General features: G+C 40.4%; 1 protein-coding gene across 1 annotated transcript in view; it reads right to left on the bottom strand.

Moving 5' to 3' along the window:
- Positions 1–4,261: 4,261 nt before the first annotated feature.
- The window catches only part of KCNK1 (potassium two pore domain channel subfamily K member 1), a 33,388-nt gene continuing 20,691 nt past the window's right edge, over positions 4,262–16,958 (bottom strand). Inside the window, exons 2-3 of the mRNA XM_027452991.3 lie at positions 9,669–10,064; positions 4,262–7,161 (exon numbers count right to left, since the gene is read on the bottom strand). Of these exons, the coding sequence (XP_027308792.1) occupies positions 6,902–7,161; positions 9,669–10,064 (656 nt within the window). The 3' untranslated portion in view covers positions 4,262–6,901. The remainder of the gene's footprint in view (positions 7,162–9,668; positions 10,065–16,958) is intronic.

Raw genomic sequence — 16,958 nt, 5'->3', positions numbered from 1 at the left:
AAACTGTTTGACAGCAGCATCTCTCAGAGGACTATAACCAAGTAAAGACTTAAGCCTGTTAAAAGCATATACGACTGCTGCAGCTTTAATACACACGTACAGACAATGTGAAGCCTGCCTGTTTGTTTTGAATTTGTCCCTCTACCTGCTAAATGTTCATCGAGCACCTCCCAGCCTCTCACAAGGATTCCCATGTAATGCATTTAGCCGGGATTCAGATTAAGCAGTACCTTATAGAAGTGTTAATGCTCCAGCTTGTGCACAGCGTTGAAGTTTGAATGTGAAATAGTCTGAATTTATGTTAAAATTGATTTGCTCCCAGGGGATTGTGTGCTATAGATGCAGTGTGGGGGATAGAAGAGGAACTGAATCAAAGCAGAAGAGGTACAGAAATTCACATCCCAGCTCAATGCCTGTTCTTACTTTCTCACAGCCCTGCCACCTCCAGAGACAAGGAAGACCACTTGGGCACTAAGAGGCTGAATTTGGGCTCTTGGGATCTAGGAAAAGTCCCGGTTCTCATATATGCCTTTATTCTGGGGTAACCTACCAGTGTCAATAATTTCCACATCTGGGAAGCAGCAGCACAGATAAAAAGAGGACAAAATCTGCATGAGATACAAAGGGTTATTAAAGTACCACATCGCCCACGCAGCCTCAGGGAATGCCTCACTGAGCTGCCAATGTGATGGTGTTAGGACACTGTCACATTGCTGATGCAATGCCTCTAAAAATCATTTAAAAATTAGTTTGGATAGCATTCAAGAAGGGTGGTAGCCCCTGGATCACAGGTGATCATAAAGTGTAACCGTGATAAAAAGGTAGAAAAAGAACAGAAGCAAATGTTTGCAGCTGATAGTGTTAGCTATCCCTCATGTCAGGATGCAGACAAATTATCTTCCTGGGGTCTTGCCGAACAGAGGTTTCTGTGCTTTCCATTTATTCCCACTTCTCTGCTGCTATGATCATTTCTGGGAGTTTCCGGCAGGCTTGGATTTTGCAGCTGGGGAAGAAAGTCCTGGGTGACTATTTGCCAGAGGACATATTTTTGTTCAAGCATTCAGTCCCAGCCTCCTGTTTGCATGCAGATCAATACGTTACTCTGTTTAGTCACCTAACTTGCATTTAAGGGCATTTGGGACTAAAACCATTGGAAAAACTATTGATGTTTTGAGATGAGTTTTTGTTTCAATGCGTAACATGCAAGGAAACCAACACCTTGTTAGCTCCCCTTGTGAACAGAAGAGCTAGCAATACTTGTACCATCACAACAATCAGCGTCTTGGCAGCTACTTACAGGGGGATCCCCGAGGAAAGCACTGGTAGGGGTATGGCAGCTAATGCTGCCATAGTTGTCTTCTTGCTTTCTATTTTTGTTTTCTCTTAATGTACAGAAGGAATTTGCATTAAATGGTGTGTGGATTTGAATTTTTGCAAAACGATTTTCAAACAATGCTGGATTACCTCATGCAAACGGGAGAAATCTGCAAAAGCAGCTACCTAAACATTTTGGGGACTTAAGCCCACAGGTGACACTGTACTTTACTACTGGGTATTGGTATTTTTCACATCTCTTCAGAAAGAATACCTCGAATCACACCTGCCAATCACAAAACAAATTGAACAGGTCTTTGCCCATAGTCAGGACACCAGCCCTGGACAGCAGAACCAGGATTTGGTAATTCCCACTTAAACCAACATTACTGTTTGGTGCCTTCTGTTTATGCAGGCACCTTAATTAATCTTTGCCAACACGTGGCTGAGACAGCCACTTTACAGTTGTAGGATAACACAGCATCGTGGGCTAGGATAAAATTAGTCTAAATAACAGCCAGAAACACAGTAATAAGGAACTTTGAGAGAAAACGGAAAGAATTTAATCCTTCCAGATGAGCTATTAGTTTTTATAGTCTTTGTTACAAGCAGCATGAACTTTGGCTGGCGTACAGACAGAGCAGCCAGGTGAATTGCACAGTCCTTGCGTGGCAGATGTTGGGACCAGCTTTAGGAACAAGCTGGCAGGACCAGCGGTGGCTGCAGCCAAGCTGCCGGGTGCTCATGTGCTCAGGGACGGGGAGGTTTCAGCAGCAATGCTGACCTACGCTCCTGCTTATAGGGCTGATCACGTAGTGGACTTAATACAGGAAGATTCATTATTAGAACAAGTGCAACATGATTCGGGGAGCACAGAGACATACGAACTGTGGAAACTGCTCTGCTGGTTTGTGGTACATGCAGTACAACCGAAGTGACAGCTGTGGATTATAAAAAAGTTGCAAAAAGGCAAAAATCCATCGAGTTTAGCTTCAGATGAATTTTTGGCATATCCTTCATCCTTCCTTCCTCTACATGTATTTTCCTCTTACTCCCAGCAACAGGTAATGAAGCTTGGTGAAAACTATGTGGTCACTTAACAGCCTGCCGAGATGATTTCATCCTGACATTCACAACTGCTCAGATTTCTGCTTCCACTTGTGACAGGCGCTGTGCTCTGCTGTCAGCCCATGCACCTGCCCCCAGCCACACTTTTCTTCCTCATTCCCTAAATCTGTCATTTGGCACAGACTCCACATGCGTGGCAATCTCTTTGTCAGCTAAGGCAATGGCTCTGACAAATCCACCTCACGACCAGCGAAATAACTGCATCACAGCACACATCATCAGTGGCAACGCGATGGCCTCTGAGTGTAATTGGGATAAGAAATCCACAGCAAAAAGCAAACAGAATGGTATCTTAGGAGGTGATGAGATTTACACCATTGACATTAACAGTGCTGCACATTGAGTACTCAATATACATTAGTGAGCATGTGAATTTATAGAGCTGGTCACAGTGACTTCAAAAATTACTATTTGTTTGAAGCAAGCAACACGAAGATGCACACTTTTTGGCTAAGAGCTTCTTGATACACACACTACAATGATGAATGATGACCATTACTAGTGAAATGCTCTGAAGAGAAGAGAAGCCCTGTTCTTTTGCACATCTGGAATGACACTGCTTGCAGGAATAGCAACTTAATTTTGCCTCCACAGAAAGCAGATCTAGAAGAATAAATAATAACGGCATACCATCGGGGCAGTGATGGTGTAAGCAAGTTATGGTTCATCTCAGTTCGCTTCTGACTAAACAGCAAAAGGTAATGTGAAATTACAAGGCTCTGTTCCTACCTACCCAGCAAACAGCAATGTCCAAGTAACAGCAGGTAAAAGGCATTCCCCTGCCTTTTTTGAGAGACCATCCCATGCAGCTGCTTTGTGGGAAAGAAATGGGAAACCTTAATTGATCCTGTGTGGGACAATCTCTTGCTGAGACAGAGCACACACATCAGCATAGCAAGTCTTACACAGCATGCCTGCGTTGACTCTCTGTACCTCCCAGATACTGTCATGGACGCAGAGCTGCACGTTGCTGGTCTGGAGAATATCCTGGGGAACAGTTGTTACATGCTTGCCCCCTGCTTACATGAGCCCACACATATCAGCTCTTGGCCAAAAAAATACTGGCCTGCACAAACACTTAGTGTACTCATTTCATTACCCATGAACTTATTTCAACTTTCAGCAAGTCTTGAGTTCACCTGCAGCAGATGCCATTGGTAATCCTTCAGAAGAAACTCTTAGGGGACTGGACATGTTCTCAGAGGGACAAACATGGCCATCACTCTGCTCCAACATCAAAACTCAACTGGTTCTTCCATTTTCTCTTCCCCCCCCCCCCCCCCCCCCCCATGCAACTGAATAGCCTGCCAGTTCTTTCCCTTGAAATAGTAATAAAAAAAATTTGTATTTAAACTGGAAGACAGAGAAGATGGAAAGTGTCAGTTGTAGCATGGGAATAAAGCTAGTAATGGGATATGTGACTGGATCAATTGGTAACAGGAGGGTGGCTACATGATGACAGGACCCAAACAATTTTCTTTTCTGTAGGAGTTATACACTCACTTTTCTGACTCCTTCTTGCAACTTTTATTTCAGCACTGATGACCCATGCTCTCCATTTGGGTTTACATATGCCTACTTCATAGTTTGCTCCCAGGAAAGATGCGTGTTTCTTACCAAGGTACTTGCACAAGTCTGTCATTTTCTCATCTGGATACCTGTTTTAAACACTGTGATATTCTGTGTTGGCTTCACAAGATGTAAAACCAGTAGGAATTGAAGCTCATTATTTTGATTAGTGCTACTGATAACCAACAATGACAGTTTTTTATTGATTCCCTCAAATATTGGAGTAGTTGTGTTATAAAGACAAGATAAATGTTATGCCACTATTTTTTATTTGCTATAATCAGCATCTGAAACAAAAACAAACACACTTTGGAATGCTTTTTTTTTCCTATAGGAATAATCAATACAATGCTAAGCTACAATCAATATCAAGGTTAGGTAACACACTCTGGCATTAACCATCCCTCCTTATGGTGAGGAAGACTAACTAAAGGATGCACAATCTTGACAAATGCAGACAGGCTTTTTGCACAGTATGTGCACGCACACACACACTACTCAAAAAAATACTCCCCACTTCATAGTGCAGGCAGCCAAAAGCCATACTCTTTAAGTTTAAAATAACAAATACTCACCTATATCACAGTACACTGCTTAGTTTATCGCTTCCACTGTGAATTCTGTGCTTTCATTTCATGTGTCTACATTTTGCAATTGTGTACACACTGCAAAATTATCTTTGTATATCACTTGGCATCTGTGCACACCCTCTAAAGCTTAATGTTATGCTGACATTAAAAGAAATCTTGAATTTTAAGATACTGAAAACAATCAATAAAATCTCACTGAAAAAAATCAGTATACATGTTTCGTGTAAGACAGTATGCTTAATTTTATGTTGGTGTCATTTTAATGCCACAGTTTTTGATTATTCATTGTATAAAGAGAAACCTAGGAAAGAAAATCTAAAACACTGTGCCTAAGTTGGTTAAACTCTGGTGATTTATGATATATGTACAGTATATAAATATATTTATGTATATATGTACATATATATTGGTTAACATTCATTATAAATAGAACTGTGTTAACTTAGGCGGTATAAAAATAGCCACTTTCCTGGGAACATGCGAACACAGTATGCTCTCACCTAATCTACAAAACCCAAAACAACCAAAATCTTTTAGCTCTGGTTTTCTACAAATATAAATTGAAGACTTTTAGCGATTTAACCATAAAGTAAGTTTTTTTCAGTAAAGATACAAAATCTGTTTGATGCTAGCTATAATTAAGCTCAAACACAGAATATTTCGGGTTATTTACTTTCAAGTATTTTCCCATGTGAGCTAATTCTAGACACGCTGCAATATTTTTTTTTCTTTTGCAGTAAAATATTGTTCAGCTCTAAACACTAAAAGCCAAATTACAGGCAATCTGGCATGCTTGCACTGCAGGGAAAAGGCTCTCCTCTACACTATTCCTATGTGGGAGGCTGTCCTAATATGGCTATTTGTGCTCCAGATCTTTTGTTCATTGCAAAGCATTACCATGATTCCATTTCATAGATACTTAAGGCCAGAAGAGAGAGTACTGTGTCCACTTAGTCTCATCTCCTGCTCCCTGAAATTCACTCCGAGGTCCCTGCATTCAGCACAGTGACTGGTAGCTGGACTAAAATGCCTCTCCTGTAATAGCCAAAGAGGTTCCAGCTTCACAAGTTGAGTGGGATCTTGACTTTTTAGTGACTTTTCCCAAGGGGAAAAAATTTCGGTTCCATCCGAACCAAATGTGACATTTTTCCTTTTTTCTTGCCGTATGAAAAACTGAAAAATTTTTTTGTTTTGCCCTGAAACTTTCCATTCTCCTTCAAAGTGTTCTGAGTACCAGTTAGAAAGCCAAAAGAAGAAGAGGCTGTGTTAAAAGTTGACGCTACTTCTGTTCTTCCCAATGCCTAATAGCTCAGTACCCCCAGCTTGGGCTATGGAAGAAGCAGAGCCAAGTCCTTCCTTGCTGAAAAGATTTCAGCTTTCTACTACACGGCTGCCTTAAGCACATGACTATGCCAAATATGGCACATGCTGAATTTCAGTTTTTTCATTTTGTTCCACTTAGCTAAAAAAAAACATTCCTAGCCATTTCAGAGGAGAGAGGACTGAAATGCAGCTGGTTTCCCATCCCTAAGACTATCTCATCCAGCATCCCTAAAACTCCCTCTCATCTTGCTAGCTCTCAGAATTGACAAAAGTATTTTTTCAAAGCAAAACAGCATGGAAGACTCAAGGCACACTCTCTTCAGGATGTTTTTCTTGTTATTAGGGGACATTTTACAGAAGTAGGATATTTGAATGTAAATGGCCTGCGCAGAGGAGGGAATGGCGCCTTGCTTTTTCATTCCTAGAGTTATTGTTTGCACATGCATGTTACTGGACAATAGGGGGATGATCTAGATATTTGCCTCCAGCAGGTCTACAGGTATTGGTCTGGAAATGGTTTCCAGAGTAAGATATTTGGTGCATTTGGATTGAATCTAGGACTACCTTTCTGTGAGAATTAAAAGTGCACATCCCAAAATTTGCTGTGTCACCCACTTGCAAGATAGGGCGTGCAACTAAATGAGTTGGAAGTCAGTGGAGGCCTACTCTCCTAAAGATATATGAAGTTGCTTGTGCAAGCTTTTCTCTCTGGCACCTTTGAAAGTGATGCTCCTAACTCCTCATCTCTTAAGCAAAATGGTCTAATGTTCCCAGCCACATCCTACGTTTCTTTCCCTGTTCCCAGGGTGGCTCCCACATTTTTCCCAGAAGTCTTTTCTATGTCAGAAGTGATGAATCCTTGTTAAAACAGCACAGTCTTCCAGCTTTAATATTTTCAGGAAAAAAAATGCGAGGCATTCTATATCTTATGGTAAGTAGCATAAGTGCACCAAAACAATGTTATGGACGCCCCTGTATTAATTATTTAGAGAGCTGTCATTGGAAGTTGGAGACTGGGAAGTCACAAAAGGCTCGTTTGCCTTCTGATCGTCCTTCATGGAGGCTGCTTGGTCTGAGATGGAAGAGAAGGAGAGCTGGTCATGTTCCATTATGTGCACTTGGTCTTCTTCCTTGTCCTTCTTCACATAAAACAGCTTCCTAAACTTTTTGAGCTCATGGAGTTCACAGAAAGTCTCAAGAACCACCAACATTGCGATAAGGCCAAGCAACAGGTAACCTGAGTACAAAAAAAAAAAAAAAAAAAAAAAAAAGGTTTTAATTATTATTAGAGTAAGTAGGGCTGGTACAGAATTTTAACTCTGTACCTTTTTACCTTTTCCCATCCCTACTATCTCCAAAGATTATGTTAGTCTTCTAAAAAAACAAAGCAACTAGAAATGCGTGCAAAACCAATAAAAACAAAATTAAATTTTACTGTAAAATTGCTGCTGATATTTTAAAAACCTGACAAAATTGCTGTATCTGATGAAACCTTGAAGATCATTTACAGCATTTTACTAACACATAGAAACTATCCCAGCTTGACAGTGTTATTTAAATGTTACTCATGACTTTGGTAGTATAATGACTCTGATTTTTAAAGGTATTAGTTAGCTCCCATAATGTGAGACTTTTGGAAATGAGGTTTTGTATGGTTAGCAGATCTTTTGTTTTCCACTCCAAACATATGTATCCAGAATTTGAGGGAAGGTGTTAAAATGAGCATCTCTTAATCTCAGTTTTTCATTAGATCCTGGCTAATGATCTTTACAATCTAACAAGGAATGTGACTACTTAATTATTTTATCATTTCAATGACTAAATCAAGCAGAAGCTAAGTGTATAACTATTAATACATCACGTTAATCCAAAGGCTAAACATTAAATGTGCTGAAAGATGAACACAGATTAATTATTATAATTTACACATGGACAGTGCTTTGTTACCAAAAAGGCAGAAATATTTTACAAGCAGTTGCACGTTATTCAGTGAAAATAACACTCCTCCCTCTCTCTCTTCCAGGAGCAGTGTTAAATCAATACCATGATGCCAGGTACTGATCTAAATCAACAGTACAGCTAAAAATTTATGAATTGTTTTTAAGCTTTATCTCATGAAATTAAATGGGAGCTAAGCATTAAAGCAGGGAGAAAATAGCAAAGCTATGCCAATTAAAAAGCATCTCTAAATTTGCACTGAGAAATTTTAATTTGCTCTGAAACACAGTCCAGCTAATCAATGCTTGATTTAGGGAGACCTGTGTTTCCCTTGAAAAGCCTGTAGCAATCATCCAGCATTTTCAGATCTGAACTCCAGAACTGTTATTGGAGAAAACTTAGGTTCAGAAAGAGAAAACATTTTATACATCCTGTTTGGTTCTACAAATTCTTTCTTCTTTCATGTGAACAATAATTCAAAAGTTATGACTGCAGATTATTTAACTTCAAAAGTTTTAAAATACATAACTATGCCTACTTCTTCCATTTAGAATTTCCTTCAATATAATTCTTAAGCATTTTGAAGCTTGAATTTGAAAATTTATCTCTGTCCAGAAAAGGAATGTTTGACTTTTCAGTTAGGGCGAATGGGGAGGGAAGGAGAGGATTTGATCCAACATATTTTTTTATGGTTTTAAGCTTTCAGAATGTCTACAAGGCCTTTATTATGTATGACTTCCACTCCCCACTTCATCATTTATCACCCCCAAATCAACTCTGCAGATCAGCAGGGTAATCATTAAAATCTGCTGGTAAGATAGACAGGACGGGGAGAGGAAGAAACCTGCAATGACCATGAGCCTGGAGGGGACTGAGGAGAAAAAAATAAAGTGCTCTTTTGGCTAGTTCAAGGCCTTGCTTCAAGAAATGCAAATTGAAGGCACAGTTTTTCTTTAGGTAAAACATAAAAACAAGTTAATGGACCCTTTACCTATATTATGATTGCTGGGTCACATACAGGAGCACAGACAGAGACATACCTGACATGAAAGGTTTGTTTTGTCTGTCTAGATCTTTTAATGAGTGCTTCTGCTGATCCAGGACTGCGCAGACTGATGCCGTATCAGAAAATATATTCATTCAGAATGTTAACACACAGATAATTTTCTCAGCTGTACTCTTTGATCAAACCACTGATCTCTGTGCCTCTCTTCTGTGTCAAACATAATTAAACTACATAAATTTAACATTCACGGTCTTGCTTTGTTATCACCTCAGTCTATTTGTCTCTCTTTGACAGCTGGTATGTCCCAACACCAGGTTCGGCTACCTTCTGTTACGACCAGAGTAAGAAACTTTGCTCTTCTGCCCATTTTTCACTGCTCCTTGATTCACCTCTGTCTGTCATCTCACCTTACGAGTTGACCTTAGGTTACATGAACCAACTCCTGACTCTGTGATGTGCTGTGAAACCTTAACCTGATATGCTCCTGACCATCTCTGTAACAGTAATGTGAGCAGTTATTGCTATTATTAGTAGGAAAGAAGTAGCTATGGATCAGCACAATGGAATTCTGTTTTCAGCTTTTCCTTTCTTTACTAAGAAGCTGACCTTATTTAAAACTTTCCTCTTTACATGATTACCTACAGTGCCCAATTTGCTAGCTGATGCCTCAAAGCAATCACCATCCCTGGAATGGATATGTAAAGCCTGTTTTCAAATTATTAAGGAAAAAAAAAAAACACCACAACTAAACAAAAGAAAACCAAACAACAACTCATTTAATTGTTTATTTTGACACTTACATGTAATTCCAATTTTATACAGCTCTCGGAATTTTTGATTGTAGCCTTCTCCTGGCACATAGTCTCCTAGGCCAATGGTGCTCAGGGAAATGAAACAAAAGTAAAAAGATTCCAAAAAATTCCAGTCTTCTTCCAGAACAGAAAATATTGCTGCTGGAATAAAGAAAAAGCAGGAGACAGTGATGAACCCAAGGACTACAGCGTGGATGATTGCAACGATCTGCTTGGAGAAGCCCCAGCGGATGTGGAAATAGAGCACAGGCCGCCTGGTGACATAAACAATGATGCGCTGCACCACTGCTGTCAGGAAAAGCAGCGTAAATGGGATCCCAATGACTGAGTAGATGATGCAGAAGGCCTTTCCTCCATCAGACAAAGGCACTGTGTGTCCATAACCTGAAATAAAGCAGAGGGAAGACAGACTGAGCCAAATCTGGGACCCTCATGTACCTATTTGATATCAACTATATTGCACAAGGTAAAGAACTGCTTTGCTAGTGCTAAGTCTGAATTCTGCTGTTCTTGACAAATGCTATTCAAAGAAGGTCTGCTTTAAGCAAGCAAATAGAGCCTAAGTGCTGGCAATAAAGAAGTAAAATTCCAAAAATATTTTTGGATTTCAAAACTGTGAACAAAATTGTATTAATGCTTATTTTGGAGAAGAAAGTAATGCCTACTTGGGAGCAGGGAACCTGTGGCAGGAAATCTGAGTTTTAATCTGGGTTTTCCTCCTGACCTTTTTGTTTAAGTTTTACAAATTGATGCAACTTTTTCTTTTACCCACCTTATCAAGTGGTATAATCTACACTTCAGGAAAGCATTCCTATGTTTACTTTGTAGTAAAACACTCAGAGACCTCCTGTGAAAAGCATTTAAATTGCACTTAAAAGCATTTAAATCAGCATTCCACATGGCACACTTCCATATTCCCAAGAGGTGTTTAGATGATAACCCATCAAACACCTAAAAGCAGAACAACATTTTCACAGCCAAACTCCAGGATCCAACCATTGTGGTTGGATTTTTGCCTAGTCATTTGCGTACCAGAAATATCAATAGTGATCTGTTTCAGCTGCAGGAATGCATCCACTGTTTTACAAGCTGATCACGGCCAGCAACCTCAATTCCACAAACGTGTGCAATTACACTCGTATACAGTTCAAGCAGCTATGCTGCCAAAGCACACCCTGCCAGACAGCCTGGTTTTAAGTGTGAATCATGGGTGCAGAAAAGAACAGTAAAGCCAGCATAAACCAGGAATGCTTTCTTCTGTTTGCCAGCCAAGAAAAATTTGTTTTTATTGCAGCATGGAAGGAGAAATCTCTTGAAATTTTGTTTGTAGTTACAGCTCTTTATCCTGATATTCCAAGCAAGTGCAGACAGGCCCTAGTAATTCTGCAGTATTCCCCCCTAGTAACTGGGGGCCTCCTACCTTCTGCCCCATTAAACCAACTGTTCATGGAATCATTAAGGTTGGAAAAGACCTTCAAGATTATCTGGTCCAACCATCACCCTTCTACCAATATCACCCACTAAACCATGTCCCTAAGCACCATGTCCAATCTTTACTTGAAAACCCCCAGGAACAGTGACTCCACCACCTCCCTGGGCAACCTGTCCCAATACCCAACTGCTCTTTCTGAGGAAAAATGTCTCCTCATTGCCAACCTGAACCTCCCCTGGTGCAACTTGAGGCCATTCCCTCTACTCCTATCACTAGTTATCTGTGAGAAAAGGCCGAGTCCCAGCTCCCCACACCTTCCTTTCAGGTAGCTATAGAGAGCTACCCCTCTTATATGAACACCCAGTATTTCTCCTCTAGATTAGTGAATGTAATAGTAGAAGTATTGCTCTTTTAAGTTTTCCAGCAGAGTAAGAAAAAGTAATATATATTTTTTTTAATACACAGAGATGCTTCCAGACAATGAAAGATGGGCAAGATATTGTATCATTCCAACACACAAAATCATACCAGAAGAAATCTATGACACAAGTCTTCAGTTGTATTTGAATTCTAATGACTACCAAAAATTCATCTAAGTTCAGTCTTCTGAACCCCAGAAGATCATAATGGCTTTTTTCTTGTTCACCTTCTGTTTGCTGTGTGTGTTTTGAGATGAGAGAACTGAACCACACAGAGCATGTCAGATGCTGCTGAACCAGATTTAGAAACTGGCCAAGAATACTTCCAACACTTCCCACTTCCTGATTTACTCTGCCCCTAGTAATACCGGACATCTGGCTGGTGCTTCTGACCACGACTGAGAACTGAGATGACATCTTCTTGGCCCTGTCTATCAGAACGGCAGGGCCTTGCCCCTCAGAGGTATCCAGGTATTCATCTGTGCAGATCTCATCACTCCATATGTGAAACTATGATGGTGTCTGCTGTGTGCATCACTTAACATTTTATCCCACTCATTTTCAAGTGATATTTTATGGCCCAGCTGCCCTGTGGTTCTTACAGCTTTTATTTATTTATTTATTTATTTATTTTTTTTAATGAAAGTAACCAACTCCAAGTTTCAAGGAAAAGAAAGGTGTGTTTGAGTTGATCATAGCATATCAAACTGACTCACGTTATACAAACATGAAAACAGCAACTGCAATGCTTTATCACATCACAGGGGCTCCAGTAAAACAGCACTAGTGTTGTTACTTGATGTGTTACTTGATTAAGACATAGGGCAGACCTCATTTGGTCTAATCTACCTCATTCTCTACATCCATGCTTAAGAATGAATTCACACGGACAGAAGAACAGGGAAAGGTTACTGAAACAACCAGAGGAATAGAAACTTTTCCACGAGTGAAAGATAGAAGCGGTTGGCTTCCTTGACACAGCTGAATGGAGGCTGAAAACTGATATACTATCTCCCTGTTAATGCAGCAGCAGACAAGTGCTACCACGGGAAAAAAAATGTTTCAGATGAAGAATCATGTTACCACACAAACAGTTTTGATGTAGCCATAACTAAATTTAATCTAGGAATTAGAAATAAGGTTTCTAACCTTCAGAGAAGAGTTTTGCAACAGCCACACACATGCAATACCAGGGAAGGAACACAGCTATGTTTAGGATGGAGCCCTGGTTATTCATCATAACCAGATTATGATGAAGCTTGGTAACTTTACAGATGGTGTTATACCATGAAGCTACACATGACAAGCAGAAATTGAGCTTGCAGATCTACAAAAGCCCTTATGAGCTCCAGGTTCCTATAATTAATGTATGCTTGAACCGTACAATTCATCCAAGTTTTTACTAATTTGAACCCAAATATCTGTATCATGTGTAGAAAAAATAAAAAATCCCTGATGCGTTTGTCAGTTCTTTAGGCACAGGGCAGGTTGATGGCAATTTAATCCCAGCCTCTGTGTTGACCCAAGCAGTGATCAGCTCATTTCTCAGTGAGGACTGCTTCTGGTGCTGTTACCTCTCTATCACTTCTCTCATAATTCCTGAAGGACAGGCAAATAATCTCTCCAGGTGCTACACAGGATACACCCAGATTCAGAGGAAAGTGTAAAATCAAAGACCTCACTACAGGAAAGTTTGCAACGAGGTTTGGTTAAGTTGGGTGCTCAGACCAGCCTCTTGGCTAACCCCTACCAAAATTTTCTGAGTTCACAGAATTAGCTGAGATGCCTAAAGCAGATACTACCTTCTAAGGTCTGTTCTGCCATACCACATAAAGGTTAGAAAGGGGATTGTGCATCCCTCAGCTGTTAACAGGAAGCATAGCAATGCTGAATGCAAGCTTCAGCTTCAGACCAAGGAGAGTCTATACACTCCCCTCAGCCAGCCACAGTAAGAATATGACATCTTCCAGCAGCAACAGAGGAGGGATCAACATGTGCTTGCTCCTCAGGATCCAGAGTCACTGGTTGGGAATAACTACACTGAAAAGCTTGAGCTAGAACAGTCACAATTTATGAGGCTGTGGCAGGCAGGGAGGAACATTGCCCATATTTTTTCCCAGTATGAAACTGCTTGCATGAATTATTCTAGAGATTCCCATATGCTTTAGCCATCACTGTACAAAAGTCATTAAAAAACAAACAAAAAGCCTACAGCCATGTATTAAAACACAAGAAATTACAGATCCACGGAAGGAGACAACACTCTATGTGTGCCTTCAGCCATTTGCACTTGATTGCCTCCCATCTCTGCTCCTGCATCCATTTGTTGCTTCCTTGCACTGCAGCCTGTTCAGGGAAATGGCTTTCTGTGATCCCTCCATAAAGTGCCTAGCGTACGCTGGTTCTGCATTAACAATAGATAACACAATGTATGGCAGTGTGCCTTTTTCAGCAGAAACTACCATGCTCAGAAGCATTACAATTGCAATCCTGAGACATCATTTTTGTTATGAGAACAGGATGCTCACAGAAAGCATGCTCACTATTTATATTCTGCTTATTAAGATGAATACGTCTCTTTAATCTATCAGAGAGGAGTTGGATAGACTTGCTATGGGTGACTAGAATTAAATTGCCCACGTAGCATCTCCGCGGCATTTCATAATTACTGATTATAAGAGAGACAAGATTTACAGTGTGCCATATCTTCATATGTATAATCTGAACATCAGACCACAAGCACCTGTTTAAATGCGCTAACCTTTGAAAAACCAAACCTTCAGATAAACTGCTCAAGTGCGGAAGCAAAATGACACCAGGGATAAAAACATATTATTCATGCACAATCCTTTCTGTTGTCCTTCAAGAAGCTCACAAAGAAGCTCATACAAGACCAGCAGGATTTACCACATTTAATAAGATCAACAGTTCATCTAGTTCAGCCTCTTGACACAGACTGGTGTTTGATCTGGTGTTTGATCAGACAAAGAGCAAAACCTTACAGGACATGCATAGTCGGGCTTCGGTTCTGCTAATGTAAGAGGATTTTTTTTTCCTTAAAAGTCGTTTACCCTCTTATGACTCGGAGGACTTAAACTGGTAGAAGTTTACATAAATATACAAAATATATGTATCTGTTCTGATGTAATTTTGGATGTCCCCGCAATCCACAAAGGTGCTTAGTTTTAAAAGTTATTTACAATTCTTAAATCTCTTTATATTGATCTTGGTGCAGGGAATTATACAGGTCAATTATACGTTCAATAAACTATTTACTTTGTCGTTTGCTGTCTTTCAAGTTAGTCTTTTGTTCTTATATCTTTCTAAAAAGGCTTGGTCATGACTTTTCTACACTTTTCATTGGTTTATATCCCTCTTGTGTGAGTTCTTCTATTAGTTATTTTCCTCTTCATTCTTCTCTATATCTAATTGTTTCTGTCGCAAAGAGATGCTCAGATCATTCTATTCCAGGTAAGAAATATTTTCTCCCTCCATCTTGATATACCACAACACTTTGCTTGTTTTGCAGAGCCCCTAGGTAGCTCACAAGACCATCCAACTCCTAGCAGACTATGTCAAACCCAGCATCATGTACAACCATTCCATAAAACCCTTCTACCCTGTGTTAGCTTGGTGCTTGTTGGCACTGTGTTTTAACTTTCATCTTTCTCAGTTACTGCCTTTGACCAAGCTAAGCAGTTCTGTATCATCATCATTGCTTTATCTCTTCATAGTTCAGTCCTTCCTGGAGCTCATTAAGTAATCAGACTTCCTTCTGTTAAGAAACAGCAGCCCTCAGAAAGCTTCCCCCGGCCAGCCTCTCTCAGGCTGTGGTGATGAAGCCCAGGTGTGTGAGCAGGCTGCAGGACTGGCCCTTTCCCTTGCCCCTGTTAGACCCACGGGCACTGGCTGCCCATTATCACTCTCATGAGAACGGGGCCAGCCTCTCCCTTCATGACTTAATCAGTCAATGCCAGCTAATGAGTTTGTGTTGTCTGTCTGCTTCTGCCAGGTGGTGTTCTTTTCCCCACCCTGTGTTTTGCCAAGCCACTGCTCCTTCAGGTCCCCCTGCCCAAGGTGACCCATTGCAACGCCAGCAGCACCAAGCTCTTCAGGGTAGGGAGCGGGCCATCCTTGGCATGTCCAGGTGGCAGAGTCATAACACCCAACCCAAACGTGGTGGCACAACACTACACACACACTCATCCCTTTGCTGCTTTGAGTCAGTATCCCTGAAGAGAAATCATCCCTTTCAAGTCTGCTCACAATCTCCGAACGCCCCAACAGATGAAGGCAATTGTGTGCTACATATTAAAGTCATGTAAAAGCCTTTTTCATTCATCCCAAGCATAACATGACTCACTGGAATATGATGATGATGGAGGCCAGAGATTACATTTACGTAATTTCTGCACAGTTGTTTTTATAAACCTTTGACATTTTCCATGTGTTAAACAGTGAAATACATCCTTCTTTGTAACTGGCCTATAACCCTCTGAAATAAAAGGGAAATGTCAGCTGATGGTAGACCCATGTGGCAGAGAGATCACGTAGAAGTTTCAAGTACTTTTTCTACTGCAAGGAGGATCATAGCAGTAACCAGTGATAAGAAACTTCCCCTATGGAATTCATATCAACAACACGATTAAAGTAGCTGATTAGGAATTTTATGTAAAGTCAAGCAGTTGACTGGGCCATAAATTAGCAGGCAAAAGTCACCTACTATACAGAATGAAAGCAATTCCAAAGACATGCTGCATTACGCAGTATATCTGTACATGGCAAAGCATATGCTGAGAATCAAGTTGTCTTTCAGGAAAGTTATTTTGACTTCTCTACTTCTATCAGGCATGCATTGGGAAGGACATAAGTTACCAACTTTAGAGATGGCAGATAGGCAGGTAGTTAACTAGCATTTTAGCGCACCATTGCAGGTAAGCCTCTCTTCCCTGTATCACAGGTGGGAAGAAGAATTTAAAAGACTTGTAAAAGACATGAAAATTGGTCCATAGCTTAAAAAAGACAGTGCAAATCAGTAGTGCTGTGCTGCTAGAAATGACTTTTAGTCAGGTTTGAGACACAGCAAAGCCATTAAAACAAGACATTTAAAACAGAGCTTTATGTGAAAAAGCAGGAGTGAAAGTTAAAGAGGTCAGCAACACCATTTCAGTGAACAAACCTGAGAATTCTGATTTCCAGCCAGGCTGAGACAAGCTACCCTACATGGCTGAAAGGAGAAGGGGAAAAAAAAAGTCTGTGATGGGCATTTTTAAGCAGAGGAAATCCATCTGGATATCACATTTTGCTGCCTCCTCAGTTGAGTCATTAATGGAACTGGTTTTGTGTGCACTGGAAGGAGGAGGAGGAAGATGCGCTGTAAACTGTGTTAATTAAACAATCTGCATGGAAAAAATGAGGGAAAGTGAG

This window comes from Anas platyrhynchos, chromosome 3 (assembly GCF_047663525.1).
Source record: "Anas platyrhynchos isolate ZD024472 breed Pekin duck chromosome 3, IASCAAS_PekinDuck_T2T, whole genome shotgun sequence".
Classification (NCBI taxonomy): Eukaryota; Metazoa; Chordata; class Aves; order Anseriformes; family Anatidae; genus Anas; species Anas platyrhynchos.
This window is presented reverse-complemented; position numbering and strand designations above follow the sequence as displayed.